At 40.5% G+C, this 20,609-nt stretch overlaps 1 protein-coding gene across 1 annotated transcript in view; it reads right to left on the bottom strand.

Annotated features, from left to right (window-relative positions):
- Positions 1-20,609, bottom strand: part of fstl4 (follistatin-like 4) — a 232,505-nt gene that overhangs the window by 60,082 nt on the left and 151,814 nt on the right. Inside the window, exon 6 of the mRNA XM_047607542.1 lies at positions 15,489-15,609. Within this exon, the coding sequence (XP_047463498.1) occupies positions 15,489-15,609 (121 nt within the window). The remainder of the gene's footprint in view (positions 1-15,488; positions 15,610-20,609) is intronic.

Here is a 20,609-nt window from a genome sequence, read left to right as displayed (position 1 = left end):
ACGGCTTTCTAGGAAGTTTTTGTTCTGGGGGTGTTGTGGATCATGCACACACAAGCGTTTCCAGTTAAAGTCCATTTAAGGTGTATACATGTCGCAGAAACTCATTATCTGAGTCTTAATCGGAAGCTGTCCAGTTAAAGTTGGATTAAGGTAATAATTTGTTTTTTTTTCACATGCATGTAACTGACTGCAATTTGCCAATTGTGGGACACATAAATGTATTCCATTCTATTCTTCCCATCACGTACCGAAAAAAGCTACACACTGAGGATTTAAATATAGACATGACATTCTACATTAATGTATCAAAAAACATGTTTAAAAGTCAATAGAGGCACAAAATCGAGGTAATCACAAGAAAAAATTGTGGTTTAAAAATCTGAACATGTATAAAATAACGGTGATAATGATAATCAGTTTTGTGTTCATGTAACGCTTATCCTATTTGCATTCAAAGTGCTTTGCAGTCACAATGACACATTCCTTCACACAAGTGCACACACATTCATACAACGGTCCCACTCAAGGTTCAGTGTCTTCGTCAAGGACGCTGAAGCATGTGGTGAGCCGCCCCTTCAGGTCTAAGGTGATGTGTACAACATTTATGTAAAATCCAGTCGGATAGTGATGTAACGGGTAATGCTGATTGTCACAGCTCCGCTCTGCGATATCAAAGCCTCAAACTGAAAAGCTTTCTCTGGGTTTCAGATGAGCAGTACATCCCCACATCAAGGTGTTCCATCTGCATGCAGCTTGTAACGGGGATTTAACCTGGCAAACCCACAACACAGCTGCATCACCGTGGAGCGAAGGGGCCTCCGAGCTCTAACCCTGGAGCCAGCTTGGCGCATGTTGTCTTAGAAGTCTGGGTTATACAAGAGCTTGTTGCCACAGGAGATGCTGTGTACAAACACTCAGCTGGGAGCGCGCAACGTCGAGCCGAGCCAGAGAATCAGACCGTACTCCGGAGAATAAAGACTTGGGAGATTTGGGATTACTCGCTCCCCATCTTCGCCCTCTCTCGTATGCACACTTCAAAACCGTTTGGGCTTTCTGAGGCCGTCAAGGCTGCACTTTCAAGGTCTGCTGAACAAAAACTTTGACTCCAGAGTTTTCTGAAAGCCACTAAATGATATCGGCTCCTGGTGTGAGTTATTCTTTCGAAACAGCCTCCGTGTGTAAAGACTAGAAGAAAAACTAATCAAAACTTTCTCCATAAAACAAGAAACTAATCTGCCAGCTTTGGTGTATTCTTCCACCAAATCACCTTCTACTCAAACACACCAACACTGACACTGTCTCAATGACACAAGGTGATATCTATAAATAATGTCAGGGAGACGTCGCATTAATAAAATCTTCCTTTGTGCAACAAATTTGTTGCGTTTGGCATCATTAACCTCCTGAGTCCAAAGCTTTTTGTTGTGCATTTTTAATTTCTCCGAGGCATTTGGCCTTATTGGGACCGAAGACGAATAAAAACTGAGCATCATTCTTCTGTTTCTCGTCACCTATGATCTTTCATACACTCCACTCCACTTCTTCCTCCAGTATTCACTGCTTCTCCAAACTCTGCTAAACATGTGTATTACCTCCGTGTTCCTCCTCTCCCATTGTCCTCCACAAAGTACCTGATTACTCCTTACTCTTGCCTCGCTCCTGTGCTCTTCTTGAAATTGAAGAACGTGTGCAGACATCTAATTATGCATCACCTGCACTTCTAAATCCTCTCATTTTGCCTCTTCCCTAAAACCCATTCTCTCCTTCCTCCCGGTTAAACACACGTGGACAGGCAGAAACGTGGCGTTAACATCAGCATCTTTCAGCTGTTCCTGCACAACTCATCAAAACGGGAACTTCGTTCACCGCCTGAGGTGGTTGTTTGAGGTCTGAATATGTGCATTTCAGCTGCGAGCCCACACATCCAGTTACTTATCCTTTAATTCTCCACTTGTTTTACCATGTTCCACTCCCTCTCATCCCTCCATAAGATCAAAATGCGTTTGCATCGTGTGTCGAGTTCAGCTTGGTGACGTCAGCGCTGGCCTCAGTTCACATCTAAACAGAGGAGAAAGCAACTCTTCTATTAAAACCCGATCACTGCAGCCATCTGGACCGAGTTGCCGATGATTTACACAGAACAGATGTTTGCCCAGAGAAAACAACAATCCTTCTGTGTGCATCTATGGAAAAAAAAAATACATAAAATAAATCTTACTTTCTCACACGGAAACACTGTAATGCAGGGGTCTGCAACGTTTTTCAGGCCATGGACCCTCAAACTGATGGAGAGATTAAGAAGGAACCCATTACTTAATATATTAAACTCGGCCTAAACTCGGAAAATGATATATATACGTTGGTATTATTATCATTCTGCATTAAAATATGTTGGATTCATGTTAATATGTATGTAAAGAAATTTAAATTAAAAAAATATATATAAAAATATGTAATCAACCAAAGAAGAAGCCAGGGTGGATTACGTGTTTGTGCTCTCTTGTACTATCTTGCTCGGTAGTCTTATATTCGATAAATCTGCTGCCATATTCTTTTCTTTTTTTTCTCCTCCTTCGTGCTAAAAACTTCTTCTTCCTCTTCGTCTTCTTCTTCTTCTTGCCCTTCTCCGCTGTGTTTATCTCCTTTTGTTCTGAAAGCTGATGAAGGTGGACGCTGGAGGGGATTCTGTTGAGGAGATGAGACGAGGAAAGAGCACCACTCCCATGCAAGCAAGTAAGCACACACTAACACACACACTAACCCACACACACACAAGGATGCACACTTGTTTGAAATTGCAGAAGGGGTGTTAAAATAAGAAAAAAAAAAATGGGGGGAAGTGGGGCGGGGAGGGGATTGTTCCACCGAAGAGGCAGGAGAAAGAGCAAATCAATGGAGGAATGATAATGAATTATATCCTCACAAGAAGGGGGAGTTATAAGAGAGAGATAAAAGCAGACCACATGCTGTGCCGCTAACAGCCTGGGGCCCGCTGCCTGTGAATTATTGTGCAGTGAAACACACTTGCCGCCCCCGGGACCCACTGGTTGAAACGAAAGACAAAGAGGGGGGAAAAAAAAAATAGAAATAACAACGTCACGGAGTGATGGGTGGTGGTGGTGGTGGGAGCGAAAAGGAAAATGTCGGAGAGGCTACTAGGTCAAATCAAAGCTCCTCGAGGCGCCGCGAAGCGCAGATTTACATCTCTACGGCTAATTAGAGACATAACGATGAAATTAAAGTGGAGGAAATGAAAGAAGGGTAGATAGATGAGGGACTTTCAGAAGCGAGGAGGGCAGCGCTGGATGGGATTATTCAGCGCCTGTAATTATAAGAGAGACGTCTTGTAGAACAGTCAGCGTGTCACCAGTGAGAAGTCATGTCTTAATGGTCCTGATACGATGTTCCCGATGTACTGAGACTTTTACAAGTGTATTTCGCCCCCGTTACAACATTACCAGCACTTAAGATTCATCATCATCACTTTATTTAAAAAAATAAATAAAAAAGACAGTGTACTGTCTAACTACACAGACACAGATGAATTACTAGCAGAAGTTAAAGCCGGGCGGTATTACCGAAAATCTATGTCACTGTATTTTTTTGTTTTGTTTTTTCATACATAATCACAGTTTAACAACATTTTCTACTGTTGAGTAGGTTGAGAGGAATTAATGCAGTAGATTGGACTATTTTACTGTGATGATGAGTAAATATTGCAGAATAATCCCACACTAGTAGGAAAACAGGTTAGCGCTACCTGCTGATGTGGAAGTCCAGAGACATTTACAGCCTGGAGATTTAAAAAAATGTATTAAATGTTATCAAGATGAAATGAGGAAACAGGGACAATTACATTTTCATTTACTTTGACATATTTAATCATATTTTTTCATATTTAAACTATGTCTGTAATGTCAAAAGCAGCACAAGCGGCTACTGTAATAATTTTAACTTTTTTCCCCCTCATTCATAAAAAGCTGAACTTGGGGACACTTTCAGGGACAGCTATAGCCGGAGGACATGTCATCCAAAACGGGGAGTGTCCACAGAAATCAGGGACCTAAAAAAACCCAAACAACCGACGCGGCACCTTTTATTTTTGGCACAAGTCTTCTCGTTCTCGTGCTTCATTTTTCAGACATTTCCATCTTCACCACTCCTCACAGTGACTCAGTCACTGGGATTCCAGTATATTGAAAATTCATATCGTAACGGGAAAAAATACCGGCATTCGGTATGAAACGGCCCTAGTAGAGGTGCCATTTTTCTTTATTGCTCCATGTTTCGCACATCTAAAGCAGACATTAATCTATTTCCTTTGTTCTTCTCCAACAAAGACATCCTGCTGAGGTAGTCCAAATTTACCTTGTTAAGATTAAACTCTTACAGTTAAAAATGTGTTTTCAGGGAAGTATATTACGGTTCAGTTTTGAATTATGGGGGAGGCTGCAATCTGTTCGTGTGAGATATTTTTGTGAAAGCATGAGAAGTGCAACAGTAACCTAAACTGCACTTGTTATTTAATTAATATACTTCTTTAAAAAAATAATTTTCTACTGCAAATTTTTACATCTTTTACATCATCTGTGATCTTAACTTATTATTCTGTTTTGCTTTACTCATTTTTTTCATTCATATTTGAGTATTTCTTTCAGCTTGCCTCATCTGTTTCATGTATTAATTCACTTCGTTTCCTAAAATTAGCTTCAACATCCCTCAGAGAATCTCTGTGAATTTGATACATTTTTTTCTTTTTTTTATGTCTACATGCAATAGTGCAATAAGAGCGACAGAAGCGAGGTTTGAGGTGTGAGTCGTCTCTGTTCCCCGAAATGTTTTTTTTTTTTCTCCAGGACAAAAAGTTCTACAGTGAAGCAGTGGTTTTATGAAACATGTATTCCTTGTAAGGTCGGTGGTGTAGATGGTGATTCTGACCCCGGACAGATTTGGCTGGTGTCTAGTTGCAGCTGGACTAAAATCCACATACAACATTTAAAGAAGAGGTGTCAAACATGTGGCCTGTGGTCCAGAACCGGCCCGCCGGAGGGTCCAATCTGGGCCGTGGGATTCATTTGCAAAGGAGAAGAAGAAGAAGGAAGGAAGGAGGAAAGAGGATGAGGAGAAGGAAATGGAGAAGGGGAATGAAGGTAGAAGAGGAAAAGGAACATAAGATGAAGGAGGAGAGATTTTACACAAATGATCACCTATTAATTTGTCAACTAAGAGTAGGAGACATAACACAAACCTGGGCGACCCAGAACTGAACAGCAGACGGTACCAATGAGGCAAAAGTGCACTTGTTTCCAAAATGTTTGTTTTCTATATTACAACATTTTTTGTTTTGTAAAAGACTTATTGGCACTGAAGTACAAAAAAATATATATTTTATTTAAATTTAATGTATTTCCAGGTTATTATGCTACACAGTTTGAGAGCCCTGACTTAATGTAACCGAAAACATCAGCTGAATGGTGTGGATTTAAATACTAAAGCATGAACTGGGACTTTGTTTGTGTTGCAACATGTGCAGTAAATGCAGGTTTTCTTCACAGTCATCATAAGCATGATTGGTTCTGTAACAGTAATAATAATAAATGTCAATGAATGCAAAAACTTTTTTATAATCATCATAATTTATTTTTTTATTTTTTAAAGGAATTGTTTTTTGTGTCTTTTTTTAAATCTTTTTGCACATTCATGGACAAACACTGTTTTTATACACAACCAGTCAAAAGTTTGGATGCACCTTCTTACTGAATTGAACGATTGTGATTTTACATTTTTGTCTGTATGTAGATTAACGTTTTCATTTAATTTGCCATCTTTTTTTTTTTTTTTTTTTTTTGCATCCTGACTCCAGCTACATTAAATAACATATAAAGTAGAGACATGATAATGATCTTCCATGAACTTCTTCTCTAACTTTTCAAAGACAAGCAAAATGTCATGGTGGACCATTCGGACATATACTGAGAGCAAAGTGTAGGGACGGAGGTGACTGGAATGACACAACCACAGCAGGACGGTGTGATTACATGGTGCCACTATGGTGGTGTGATTCATTTTCAAGGAACATAGAGAAGTGCATCACACATATATAAGGGCAGATAATGGAAAGGATCAGATTAATTTTTTTCCGGTTAACAAGACAAGATAACACCAACATCACTCCGACAAAGTCAACCTTTCTACTGCTTTTGTGTGATTTTTTTTTTCTCCCTCCCAGAGGTGCCACAATCCAAACACCGCACAAAATAGTAAGTGTGTCAAGCCTGGCAGATGGGTACAAAGCGACAGTGCTTGGGCTGAGGGTTTCACTGAAGAGTGCTTCACAGTGCCTCAGATGCTGCACACATTAAGTGTATTTGCAATACCATAAAATAAACTGATGGCCCGCTATCTCTCGCCCTCCACTGAGGGCAGCACTCGTGTTTGTTTGTTTGGAGCCGCCACTTTACTGGTTTTTGGATTAAAGAGCCTCGACAGACTCTGTCAGAATGTCTTTCCCTCCCGCTCTTGCTCTCCTCACGTTTTCCCCTGATGTACGGTTAAGATGTCCACCTCTCTCTGCTGTGTTTGCACTTAGGGATAATAGAGTCCTGTATCTCACACCCCACACGTCTTTAATCCTTAATTGTTGCGCGTGCGCCGGGCTCATATTGCTTACTTTACTGTACCTCCGGCTTGATGTTTCCTCCCGTCTCCTCCCCTCTCTCCCCCCTTGGGGAATTAGCAGCATCGGTAAGTGTTGCACCAAATAAATGATTTCGAGATTAAACAGACAGCCACTGTTGCCGTGGCAACGTGCTGGCCATCTCTCACTGTTGCGCTCAGAACGGTGCCTTCTGACCGACCGACGGCCGTGAGGCTTGCACGCGTTTTTTTTTTTGTGTGCATTTCACCGGATGCGAAACGCATATTAATGTCTACACGAGCGTGTACACGAGTGAGGTAATTAGGCAGACCCAAAAAATTAACTGGCTCATGGCTCTGCGGTGTTTCGTGCTGGCAAGATACAGAATAATTAAGAGGAAGCTGATGAATTAAATGCATGATGAAAGCTGAGAAAAAAAAATGAAGGTTTAAAATACACATTTTGCTTCTATTTATAACCGATTCATGTAGAACCTATTGTCAGTCATTGGCAGATGTTAATACACAGCTTCATTGCAACTAATTCCAACCCAAATAGAAAAAAAAAAAAAAAAACGACCTAATACCTGCCTAATCGGATACAGAACCTGTACAAAACCATAAATCTCCCTCTCACCTCAGCATGTAAGAACTTGGACCTAAGCCTCAACAGTCCCTTACCTGTTACCGCGGCTACCTGGCACCGGGTAATTACCCAGGAATAGAGATGACACTTGGAAGAAGCTGGAAATCCCCTTATACACACCGGCAATTAGCAGTAAAGGTCCATTGAGTGGTAATGAGGCACCTGGCACTAGCTGGGGGAGCGTGGGCAGAGGAAAGGAAAGGAAAGGAAAGGAAAGGAAAGGAAAGGAAAGGAAAGGAAAGGAAAGGAAAGGAAAGGATTTGTAAAATGATTGATGAGAGGAAAATACAAATCGGAAAGTTGGAGTGGAGAAAAGGCAACAATATGTGTAGAGATAACATAGACATGAAACAATGCGAAGCCGAGGGGAGCAGTAGGTGGAGGGAATGCTTTGTGTGGGTGCAGAAGGAAACTCCAAGACCTTAGGTTCAAAGTCACTTTTGCTGTTGACAGCTTAGCTGGAGGTCTCTCACCCACTTGGCTGTCAGAGAACAACAGGCTCCCCTTGTAAAAGTGATATCTGATCTCAGCAAGATCATTTGTGCAGATTAAGGGCAAACTCGGCTAACGTAAAAGAACAAACCTTGACAGCAACTGCCGGGCAGCAACACCCAGATATTATCTTGCAACGCAGGCATCGGGACTCATGTAGAGCTCCTCTGTACCTACAATCTGTACAAGGCGTAGCATGGAGGCAGAACCCAGCGGGGGAACATCTATGTTTAAAAAGGCACGGGAATACATTTAAGGCAGAAACAAACTCCTTTTTCAAGGATAATTAAAGGAAAATACTCATCTGAAAATGAAAGATTTGAAAACAGACGGGTTCATATTAACAATTAGAAAGTACAAAACAGTATATGAACAGAAAGAAATGGTTTGTACAAAACTGCCTGCCTCTCCTCTGTGCTTCCCCTCATATCTACCATCATTTACTCATCACCCAACACTAGAATTGTTTCATCATACCCCAAAACTGCAGCCATCACCCCAATCATTAAAAAAAAGGCTTTGATCCTAAACAGCTACAATAATTTCCGCCCCCTCCCCATCTTACCTTTCATATCCAAAATACTTGAGAAAGTAGTTGCCACACAGCTACATACACACTTAAGACAAAACTTCCTCTATAACACTTTCCAGTCTGTTTTCCACCACATTACCAAAACTGCCTTCATAAAAATTACCAACGAATCTCCTTATTGCAGCTGACTCCGGTTCACTCTCCATCCTCATTCTCCTCGACCTTAGTGCATCCTCCTCAGTAGACTCTCCTCTATCGGCATCACTCACACCACTCCTATCGCTCAGACCACACCCAGTTCATCCGGCTCAAATCTTTCAAAACCGACCCCTCCCCATTCACTACAGGTGTCCCCCAGGGCTCTATCCTGGGACCCCTTCTCTTCATCATTTATTTCCTCCCATTTGGCACTGTTTTTTCATAAATTTAACATTAACTATCACTGCTATGCCGATGACATCCAGCTCTACCTCTCTGGTGAACCTAACTCCCCACCAACTTCCAACTTCCCGAAATTAAACAGTGGTAAAACTGAAATTCTTGTAATTCCCATCGCACCCAAATCATCACCAAAACCCCTTCTTTCCCTTCTGTACACCTTCAAAGCGATCCATAACCTCGCCCCTCCATATCTGTCTGATCCTCCTCCACATTGCTCCCTCAGATCCTCCTCCCTGTTTTCAAAACCAGACTCAGAACCCACCTGTTCAGAATCGGTGGCGGGACAATCCCCACGTTACCTCCTCAGGTTTTTCATTTATTAATTGCTTAATATTGGGGGTAATAAAGAACCTCAAACTATTTTTTCTCTCCACAGATGTGAACTAGAGGTAGTAGACTGTGTTTTACATATATTTAACCATTCTTCTTCAGCTAACTTTATATATATATATATATTGTGATTTTAGCTATTATTTGACACATACATATTTATTAATTATATAGAACAAAAAATAACTTGGAATACGTGTTCAGACGGGTTTGTTTTAATTAAACCCTTTGGAGCTGCGCTTCATTTAGAAAACACAGGCTGTAAAGGAGTCCAGTGTAGTTTCACATAAATAAAAACAAATCAAATCCCACGTGAAAATCCCACATCCATGTGGTTTGTTTCTCCACAACCCATCACCATACCTATTCTTTATCTATCACCTGCTGACCAATCACAGCCTCCTGCTTTTCTCCCCTCTATTCTCACTTCGACTCATTTCCAGGAGTTTTGTCTCCCTTCTTCACAGAATTCTTACTTCTCCCTATGATACTCTCATTGCAACCCATCACTCCTGTATCCCATTACCTCCTCCCTCCTTGTCTGCACTTCATTCTCCTGATTAATTAGTCAGAGCTGCTGAGTGGCGCTGCCCCTGCAGCCCAGCATCTCCATATAATTCCACTCTTAACTAGAGTCGTGGAAAACAAATAGACTCAGAGTGCACGGTGAGCTTAGCAGAGAAGAACTGCTTGTGGGAGCCTGGTCCTAATTAGATGCGTGCCAGCTGTGTGATTTTGAAATAATTAAGAAAATGGCACCATTGCACTCCACCTTAAAAAACGAAAGACTCCTTTTTAAATATACAGCAGCAGCCTTTAACTGTGTAGTCAGATGCCAACACAGAATCTGTAAAAATGAAGTTAGACTGCTCCACGATCAATAACTTTCGAGGTCCATTATACATGTTAGAAACTAAAACTTCTTAGACAGCAATGTCAGCACTGGATGATGCAAGCAAAGAGGAGGAACAAAAGAATAAAAAGTTATCTCTTTCACTTTTCTTTCGAAACCTTCCTGCTGTCTCTGCTGCCGCCCTGCTGCTTCCTTCTCGCATGTCATCACTCTTCCACTGTTTTCCTCCCTCCCTCCTCCTCCCGGTGCTCTCCTGATTGGTTAGCTTGATGACCCAGAGTCAATCAAGAAGATTTAGAGGAGTAAACAAGCCAGTGGGCTGACATCGGAACATATGTGGCCATCAGTGTTTGTCTTTGTTCTGCTGCAGGCATGCTGGCCTCGGCAGGATCTGGACGGTTTCCAGCTGTCCCGAAGATTTTACCGCCTTTAAGTCAACTTTTTAAGTTGCACTTAATCCCCTCGTTTCATAGCAGGAAAATAGTGGCCGATCCTAAAGTGGTTGTGAATAATACAAATTTTTTATTCCATCGAAGGTTAACATTCATTCTGCCTTAATCTTATTAGGAAAGGTTGTTTACTTGTCTACGAAATGATGATTGTCATCTGTAAAAATTGTCACTTAAAGAGTAACATAAATGGAAATATATGTTGCTTAGTTTCTAATTTATAGTCTATTTGTGGCTTAAAAAATGCTCACAACGTGCACTGGAAAGTAGCATCCCCCCTCTACTCTCCGGACATTTGTGTACTGTACATGGGCTATGTCATATTTCTCTTTTTAGGCTACTTTGTATATACACAATATATTTTTATATTTCATGCATTCTCAACTGTTGCACATTTTGTTTGTTTAATTGCTGCACCGTAGGCCTCTGAGGAAGATCATTTCAATCCTGTATTGTGTTGCACATGTCAGAATCGACAATAAAGTTGACTTGTCTTGAATTTATAGTCATGAAGACCTGAGCTAAGACTTCCTGACTGACTTCTTGTTTGCAACCCAACAGAAAAGGACACATATTTGTCCTGCTGTCTTTTTCGTCTTGGCGTCTGAAAGTCCTGGGACGTTCTTTATTTTGTGCTTAATACCGTGTATTGTGTTGTGCTGCGAGCAACAGTTGCACAACTGTGGGAATGAATATAAACATTGCGACACATGTTCCATGCAAGCCAACAAATTCACACATTTAATATAACTCATTCTGTCCATGCAGCCCCAGTGATTATGACTTTCCCCTCGATGTTCACCTTTAAACAAAGCAGGTGCATCTGTGACACAAAACTAGACACGTCTGTTCACCTGATGAACCGAAATATAGACTAAAATATAGACTAAAATACAGCCGTCCCTGTAAAACATATTGAAATCGTGTGTGAAAAACACAAATGGAACATTTCTTGTAGCTTGAAGCATAAAATTTAAATATTTTTTCACCTTTGAAAAGCTTAAATTTTCCTTATTGTTAAGAACACAGCGAGACATCCATTCATTATTTCCTGTCTCTTCTCCCTTTGCAGCCAAAAAGCTACAAGGACGCAGTCAATTATGAAAAATCCAAATATGTAAAATCTTGCACATATATCCCCAGATTTACAAAAAGGTTACGCACCGAAACAGAGCGCACATGCAGATCAGGTATCACCACGGGGGAGCTTTCTATACTACTCACACTACTCATGTACTCACAGAGGAGTTCTGACCTTGTGCGACCGTATATGTATTATATCCGCGGGCTACACATGACTCTCCATCAGCCTTCTCACTCATCAGCTTTGATTCTAATGCTCTGTTGCCTTTTACCGAGCACGATTCATGTGAATCACTTCAGCTCCGGCATCAATGGGAATGTCTGCGGGGCAGATTCCTGCACATTTATTATTGCGTGATTACAGTGGTTTTAATTCAGACACAAAGGGCGCACATGCGAGTCATCCGCTCCTACACAGTGTTGACACTGAGACATTTAGGAGAGAGGGAACCAGATGAAACCATGATTCACATCATTAGGAAACTACAGAGCCCTCGAAGCTCTTAAGCAGCTACCTCTGCCCTGTTCTATGGAAACGTTGATTATTCTTTATCTGGCTTTACTGAGCAAACCCTGAAAACCACATAGAGACACTCCACTACCTCGGATTAGATGTCCTCTATTCTTCTACTGATGTGCGGATTGATACTGAAATACACCAGGTCTTTACGCTCTAAAATCGATTCTCAAATCAAAATATCGATACTTTGGATACTTCAGTCATTTGATGTAATGTACATCATTAACAGGAACACAGAAGATAATAACTAAACTGCTGAGTTGTGGCAACAACGATGAATTGTGTACAAGGCATTTATGATGCAAGTTTTAACTTTAGTTCTTATTATACTTATTTCTTTTTCAGTGTTTGAAACAGCATTTTCATATATTTTGTATGATTGTGTATGTTTGGTTTTTCTGATGTCGTATTAGCTCGGCTATATAGTAAACCAGGCCACTACCTCAATATACTTCAGAGTTTAAAATACATAAATAAATTACGCTGATGTCCTGTATTCTTTAGTTATTTAGACACATTAGTGTATATTTACACAAAGTATTGGTATCAAATCGCCGATACCAGCCTGAATTTTACTTGGTATCGCATCAGACATGAAATCTGTGGTATCGAACATCACTACTGGACATGCAAATGGAAATGTGACTGTGTCGCTCCAAGAAATCACCAATTATCAGTGAGAATACGTTGGTCGGATGCAGTGTGACGACCACAGCAGTTGTCCACCACCAGTATCAGTATTTTGTTCTCAGTGGTTTCAAATGACACTTTATTCCATTTACAGTTTGTTGATTTGCCGTTCTGTTCATGGTCTTTAAGTTATGTGTTGATGCTTACCTTCTTTTTTGTTTGAGCTCCTCTGGCAAAATAAAAACTATATACCTGAAGCCTGGCTGAGACGGCCTCCTAAAGGACAGTCCAGAGGAAGTGGAGGAAACTAAACGCTGGAAGAAAAGGGGAATGGACTGGAAACGCCTTAAAGTTTCCTTTAGAGAGATTTTTTTGTGTTACGATGATCTCTTTTGTGTATATATTTGTATATAGTTTCTCTTTTCATTCTCTGCACTTATGCTTAGTTTAAGTATGTTAGTTGTTTTATGTTAATTGTTAAGTTTTCCCCTGAGTCGGTTTTATAACCTGTGTGTCATTTGTCAGGGAGGTTAGGTTTTGTTTCCTTATTGGTCAGCTGACCTTTGACTTTAGGGCCCTATGTTTCTAGAATTTGTTAGGTCTTTATATTAGAGGGCGTCCTGCAGGGACTCGGTCTTTGGTTGATTAGACATTTTTTATATATATTTTTATATATTTTTTTTTAATTTCCCCTGCAAATTTAAATTTCTTTAATAACATATTTTAGTAAGGGAATAAGGGCTAGCTTAATATTGAATGCAAAACGATAATAATAACGTATACTTATAAAAGGCACTGGGCCGAGTTTAATATAAAACACATATAATACTAGGCGGGGGTCCTTATTTAATCTCTCCATTACTTTGAGGTCATTGGCCTGAAAAGTTGATGACTTGAAGACCTGTACTAGACTTCATTATTTTTGTAATTTTCTCATATTTTTGAAACTTAAATATTGAAATTATTTTTTAAACCTTTGTCCTCTGCTTTTCTGTTTGATTGCTAACAGAAGGTTAGCCTTATTTTAATTACAAATCCATATCCTCTGAGAAAGAAATGAGTATTTAAGTGTGTGCCAAAGAGGGAGCCAACTAAAAAAAAAAAAAAAGAATGAATAGTCGACAATAACAACCTGCTGGCCTCGTAAAAAAAAAAAAAAAGTGTGTGTGTGTGCAGCGGGGTCAATAAGAACGTAATCACCTCAGGAGTATTCTCCAAGCATATTCCTCTCTATTCAATTTGTGGTACAGAATAAAAAATAGATTGAGGTGGCAACAGAACAAAGCTTTGTAAAGCGGCGCGCTTGTCAAGATTTATACCTTAAATAAGGTAAACACAACACAGGGAGGGGGGCACAATTAGAAAATCAATATATCAGAACAACAACACAGAGCACACGTTCTTTGACTGCGGTAACAAAAGTGAAGCTGGAAGTAGCAGCCTGGTTATCTGCCTGGGAACCGGCCAAAGGGTTTTGATTCTTAGATCAAAGCTGCAGAATAGAAAGATAATCTCAACACGGTGGAAGCATGAAAACCCCAAGCGCTGAGGAAGTGCTGAGGATGCTTTCTAAACTAAACCACGCACGTTGAGTCAAAGGATCTTTAAAGCATGCCTGAGATCAGGTGAACACTGACGGACGAATGCAGCATCTTCCGGGGGAATAATACCCTTTCACATCATTTTCACCTATTATGCCTTTTTTCTGTTTTCCAAGCTTATGTCCATATTGTAAATTTCCACCCTGCTACACACACCTGCGATTCCTGGCTGCTCTGTTTCCCCTGGAAGCTCACTGGAGATGGCACTGGCTACGTCCCAGGAAAACACACATGCACTCACACACACACACACACACGAGGAAACTTACACAATTCAACACCATCAACATTATGCAGAGCACCAGATGTGCCACTTAAACATAACTACTCCCCCTTGGTGCTGCCTTCCTGCAGCTTAACAGTTAACCTTGAGCATCATCTGATCAATAGCTTGTGTTATTGGTCCCAGCCCACTCCTTCAGCTGTTTGTCCAACATAAAAATGCATTGATGAACGCGTCCTAAACCCGTGCAGGTAGACAAATGCCACGCAGCGTCCACTCGGTGCCCATCTGCAAGGCGAAGGCGGCGTAACGGAGTAATGGCAGGACGGCTCCCACTAAAACCAGTCACCAGGAGGCTAAATGAATAGATACGACTTAATTGACCAGCACGGGCTGAAGGTAAAGCCTTGGAAATGGACACCTGCCATAGCTAACTGCTGGATTCATCACCTTTATTGGACTTTATCGCCACTTTTGAATCCAACCAAGGGTATTTCCCATGCTTGACAGTACATATGGGCAAAGAAAAAGAACAAAAGAATGAGATTGGCATCAAAAAGGTTTAGTAGGCAGCCATGATGTCCAGCAATTTTGATGCGGCAACAGGAACATTAGCGATGGAATTGTGATTATTGGTCTTAATAGGGTGGAACCTGCCTAGGCTCTCAGCTATGCCAGAACTCGAAAGGCTATTACAGCTATTCCAGATGCTCTAATCGAGGCCGGGCACATGGGCTAGTGTGCAATTATCAATTTATCTGTGGCTTTTATCCACTCTAGCTGCTGTGGAGGGGCCGACTGGATGAAAGGTCGTCAGGTCCAGGGTTGCAGCGATGTTACGTTGTGTTTTTACATTATGGAGGATATTCACAACTATCCAAATTAACCCAAAGGCTGCACAAATGCAAGCCGGGCATTGTGTTTCTTTGGACACGGACATACACAGGGACGTTGGGATTACACATTTACACTTTACAAAATAGGCTTTATTCACGATTCAGCTGCTTTTCCTTGTGCCGTGGAATAAGGAGGAGGAGAATATAAGGACTCACGGAAAGCTGTGTAGAACTCGTGTAGGCTGAGGTGACCGTCGTTGTTGTAGTCGTCGTAACGTAGCAAGTCTTGCATGGTGCACTCCAGCAGACTGTCCTCCAGGTGCTCCTTCATCGAGATCTAACACGCAAACACAGGGAATACATCAAAAAAACTGCGTGGAGAACATGTGGCAAGTATCACAAGAAGGTATAAAAGTCGAACACATTATCACAGTCTTTGTTTGTGTCTTTTTTTCCATTCAAAACTATGTGCAGAACCACATTATGCACATATGGTATGAATGTAAATATGTAATTTTCAAAAATACATATAATTTCAGTAACATTATATTTAAAAATAAGCAGCACAGAATCTTTTATTTAATAAAAACTATACATTCCTACAGTTGATGTTGTTCATGTCAGCTTCCCATTTCCCAAGAGATAAGGTTTGATTTCCAGTATGAGCAATGGTCATTAGAAATAGATTACCAGCAGAATATGGCCACCATCATAACCAGTGCTGAGGATGCATCATTCTATCAATAATTAGAAACGATTTCCCTTCAAAAGGAAATGGCTCGTGTACATAAACACATTACGCTTTCTGGGGTTATTTTCATTCCTCTGGGTTAAATGTGTAATCTGTTGTGCTGGTGCTTTTCTGATTGCTTCCCATTTTAAAACTCTCCTCTCCTGCATACCTGAGGTAATTCAAAGATGTTCCTCCCCCCCTCCTGGGAAGACACACCACTCGCTCCTGCATCGTTTGTCATTTGCGAGTCGTCTCTTTCGCAACAGTTGTGCGCTTTTCTCAGGGGAACCATCTTTAGATTTGCGATGTTAAGTATTTTTCAGAGAGATAAACAGAGGGCTCGGGTTGTGTTCAATAACTCCGGTTGCAGTACGTTCTTTTAAACAAAAGGATAGCGACGCCTCTCAGAGCAAGTTTATATTTGTCAAAAAGCTGCTCATGCTGGAAAGCTGGGATTCTGCGTTTAGGTACTGATGGAGCATTTAAGCAACAGTTAGTGCACATATGTCTCTATTGAGGAAAATAAACATGGCATGTTCATATTTTTTTAGCAAACATCTGAAGAGATCTCTACAAAGATACAGACTATAGTTTGCATTCAACAGTCAACACTCTAGTCACCTCGATTGAATTTATTATTTAAATGTTTGTAGCCAAACTTTCAGAAGCAACACAAAAGATAAAAAAAAGTAAATGTAACTTAGATGTGTTTCCATTAACTGGCTCTACTGAAATATTATTATTTTCTTCTACTTCCACTTTCACTTCACTACATGTTTTCGTTGAGTTTAAGACTTTTACCGATGTATTGTTTATGTGCTGCATCGTTACTTGTTACCTTTTGCAAAACTCCACCCCCAAGCAGTCATTGTCCTAGCAACCGTTACTATGTAAACAAGGCCCACTGAGCTGCCGACCTCCGACAAGCTAAATGGTGAAGCGGTCAATGGGTCAAACACTAGGTACCCCAACAGTTTGGCTTTTGTCGTGTTGTATCAAACAGTTTTGTAAGGCCCCACTTCAGCTAAATCTGAAGAAAATAAACAAGCATTCATACGTCTGCTCCGAGGTAAGGCTAGAATGGGCTAAAGCCATAGGGATAGCTAGCTAGCTAACGTCAAGCTAACAAGATGCTCATATATACAAAACTGAATAAAGTTATGGTTACTATTGGCGAATATTAGTAATATTGGTGCCTAACTAATGTTAGTTAACTTAATGTTAGCTTGCTAGCTAGCGAGTTCGCCAGCTACTTGTTGCGTCGGGTCTCGATGCTGGGAGCTCTCTCTAACATTATGTTTGGTCATTTTACATCCAAGTTGGAAATAACATGCCAACAGGCAATTTATACTTATTTCATTATCATCTTTCATGTAGTATTTTGTGAATGGACAGTCTACTCCTGAGGCCACTGACTATACATGCACATGTACACGTACTCTATCTTGTACATTCCTGTCCTTGTACTGCGGCTACAGCTAAATGAATTGTGAGTGTCCTTCAGGCTTAAATAATATAAACAATGATATACAAACTTTTGACCTCTTTCTTTAATACATAACACAATACTTGTACTTTCACTTTCAGTACTTGAGTAGTAAATATTAAAACAAACTACTTGCAATATTTACACTTTTTCTCAAGTCACTTTTTTGGATATAGCACTTGTACTTTTACTCAAGTCTGGGTCTCTGGTACTTTATACATGTGTGGCTATCGGCTACGTTACACACGGCTGTAATAAACAGACTGGATGGAGTAGAGGTTAAAATGTTTTAAAGACATTTTGATTTCAGTATGTTGTAGTGACATACATGTTGTACTTGTTATTCATTCATTTGTTGAATCAGAATTTAAAGACATTTTTCCTTTTTACTTATCATATTTCTGCTAGTCAGCATTGAGAGAGCAATGAGCCTTGTAGGCAGACAGTGAGTCATTATTAAAGACTGTATATAAAAAGACTGATGCTACCGGTGCATCACCTTATCCAAAAAATATATTGACCATGCATCAATATTATATTAACTACCTAAAATGACAGATGAAAAAATATATTTGACGTGCATTTTAGTGTTTAGTTCCAAGTCCCATCCACTAACATGGAGGGGGTGGAGCTTATGACCTATACTGCAGCCAGCCACTAGGGGGAGCTCTACTTTCTAATATTACGATAAACTACACCCGTTACACGTATGAAAATACTAGCTAGTGTACCGTAAGAGCGTTTTTAGTCATAAAGTTTTTTTATAATCTGTGAAAAATATAGTTTTCTGTTTATTAATGTAAAATGTTTCTTTTTTTAGGTCAAAATGCTAACAAGACAGCAACTTGGTAAGTTATGTGTTTAAGTCCTGCAGCCGTCCAAGTCTGAAAATACCATCGTCTCCAACTGATTCTGTATGGAGCTGCACATGTGACATGGCAGATTAGAGGACGCGTTATAGGAAATGTCCTCTTTTTTCGGTCCTTCTTCTCATGTCGCTGCCCCCAGACGAGTGCTGTCATGTATCCACTGTGACAGACTGATCTGTCCCGGGGCATTTGAATAAAATATTTCAAACACTAAGTACCGGACTTTACCCTCCAACACCATCTGTGACGGTAGACAGATCCCAGTCTGGTTGGATGACTGGAATCCATCTTTGATCCCTCACTAGCATCATCTCTGTGAAACTGAGTTTATGATATGATATCCCACTAGCACAGAGTGGGTTATCTAAAGATTTCCTGGTAACATTTCAACATTATTAATTATGCAGTGTTTTTTAGTTGTTGTTTTTTTGAAATACGGCTTTGCAAGAGAACAACTAAACCTTTTTCATTTTAAAAGCCTAGTTAAAATTTACAATCCCAGTGAGATAAAAAAGGATTAATTACTGTGGCATTTTCAAGAATATATTTACTTTATGACTTATAAATGGCCGGTGTCTGATGAGCTTATTTTTCCTTTGGCATCATTCAGCCAGTATCCACATTATGATAAAGAGCTGCGGTACATTTAATCATTAAGACCATATAGAATTTGCTCTTCGTGTAGCAGTCTGCAGTCGGCTGTGGCTGTAACATGGTTCACTGCGTCCTGGCAGAATCACAGTCACTGAGATCATAGCGTTGGCTGGGAGGAGCCTAATTAACACCCATCTCAGATGCCCATTTCCTGATACCAGATGATGCTCATCATAATTTAATTTCCTCACCGTGAAAATGTCAATGCCAATTCTTGCTACAGTTCCCCGTTCCCCATCAGAGCGTGATGGGAAAATAACCTCAGCAAACATTTTTCATGGTTAAACAAGATGACAAAAAGTTCCAGCCACATGCAAGCGCTCTCCTCCTCCCTGTATAACTTGACCACATGGTCTTAAACAGTCAGTAATAACATTTTAAAGTTACAGATGCATCAAACTACTGGCAACAAGCAGCGCCGTTACGTCGCCGTTATGTCTCGTGCTCTGGTGTCGTAATCTGATCAGATTGTTGAAACATCTGAAAAGCTGCCAGCAGGGGTCCAACTAGTCTCAAGGGTTCACCAAAAACTAGGACCACAGACGACCGAGGGCTGCAGCGCTGGTTTATCAGAAGTTCTAATTAAAACCAAACAATTTCTTTGCCATATTCTTCCATAAATTACTTTTGATAATATATTTAGTGCTTTAAGTTTCAGATTTTATTTGAAACATGTAGTTTCTTTCAAACACTCAATCAATTTAAGCCAGTGGTTCCCAATCTTTTTTCCTTGGAGCCCTCCCCCCAACCCAAAAATTTACATCCTAACATTTAATATTAGTTATTATTATTGTCACATTCTCCTAGCTTCATAAGTTTACTCTCAATGTTTCCGACAACAGTGAAAAAATTACACGTAGATGATGCATTAATGAAAACTTGGAAATTCTAATTTCCAACTTGGAAATTTCCGACTTCCGATATCATAGAGTTCATGTTACAGGTTAACTGTAAGAAAAAAATAAGTTTGGTTTATTGTCACTGTTGCTGAACAATGAAATATGCGTGGCAGCCATTTTTATTTTACTTTGGAAGCAGTCATTTCTGAGTTTGATAACTCAAGGCTCATTCAAGTTGTCTTGAATGCAGCAATGAATTAGCTGCAACTGGATCTCAACCGAGTTCTATTTCATCCTTACTGACCGCCAGAGGCGGTGCTTCAAGCACTGAATGCATCCATCTCGCGCATGCGCAGGTCGAGTATTATACAAAGTCACCTGTGACCCCTGATGACCCCGGTCACCTATATCTTCCGGTGACATCAGAGGATCGGTTCCTTTTCATCTTCTCGCTTCGCAGGTAACTGCACGCCACTACGCTAGCTAAAGCTAAGTGGCTATTGCTTCGTTGCCGGTAGCCTTGCGACGTTTCGTCGGAGCCGCGAGCTGCTCGCCCCTCCAAAGGCTGCAACGGACTCCGCCGAGAGGTTTGTGGTTTGCCGCGGACACATCCGCATCGGCTTTTCATCCTCGGTTGGATAAGTTTATTTCGTTCTATTATATACATTCTTAAGTGCAACCGGTTACTCGTTGGTTGTATTTGTTTGTTTGTTGGTGGAGGTAGTGTTCCCGCTCCCTCTCCCGGCATAATATTAT

This window comes from Mugil cephalus, chromosome 15 (assembly GCF_022458985.1).
Source record: "Mugil cephalus isolate CIBA_MC_2020 chromosome 15, CIBA_Mcephalus_1.1, whole genome shotgun sequence".
Taxonomy (NCBI): domain Eukaryota; kingdom Metazoa; phylum Chordata; class Actinopteri; order Mugiliformes; family Mugilidae; genus Mugil; species Mugil cephalus.
The sequence above is the reverse complement of the archived record's forward strand: the minus strand, read 5'-3'. Positions and strand labels throughout refer to the sequence as shown.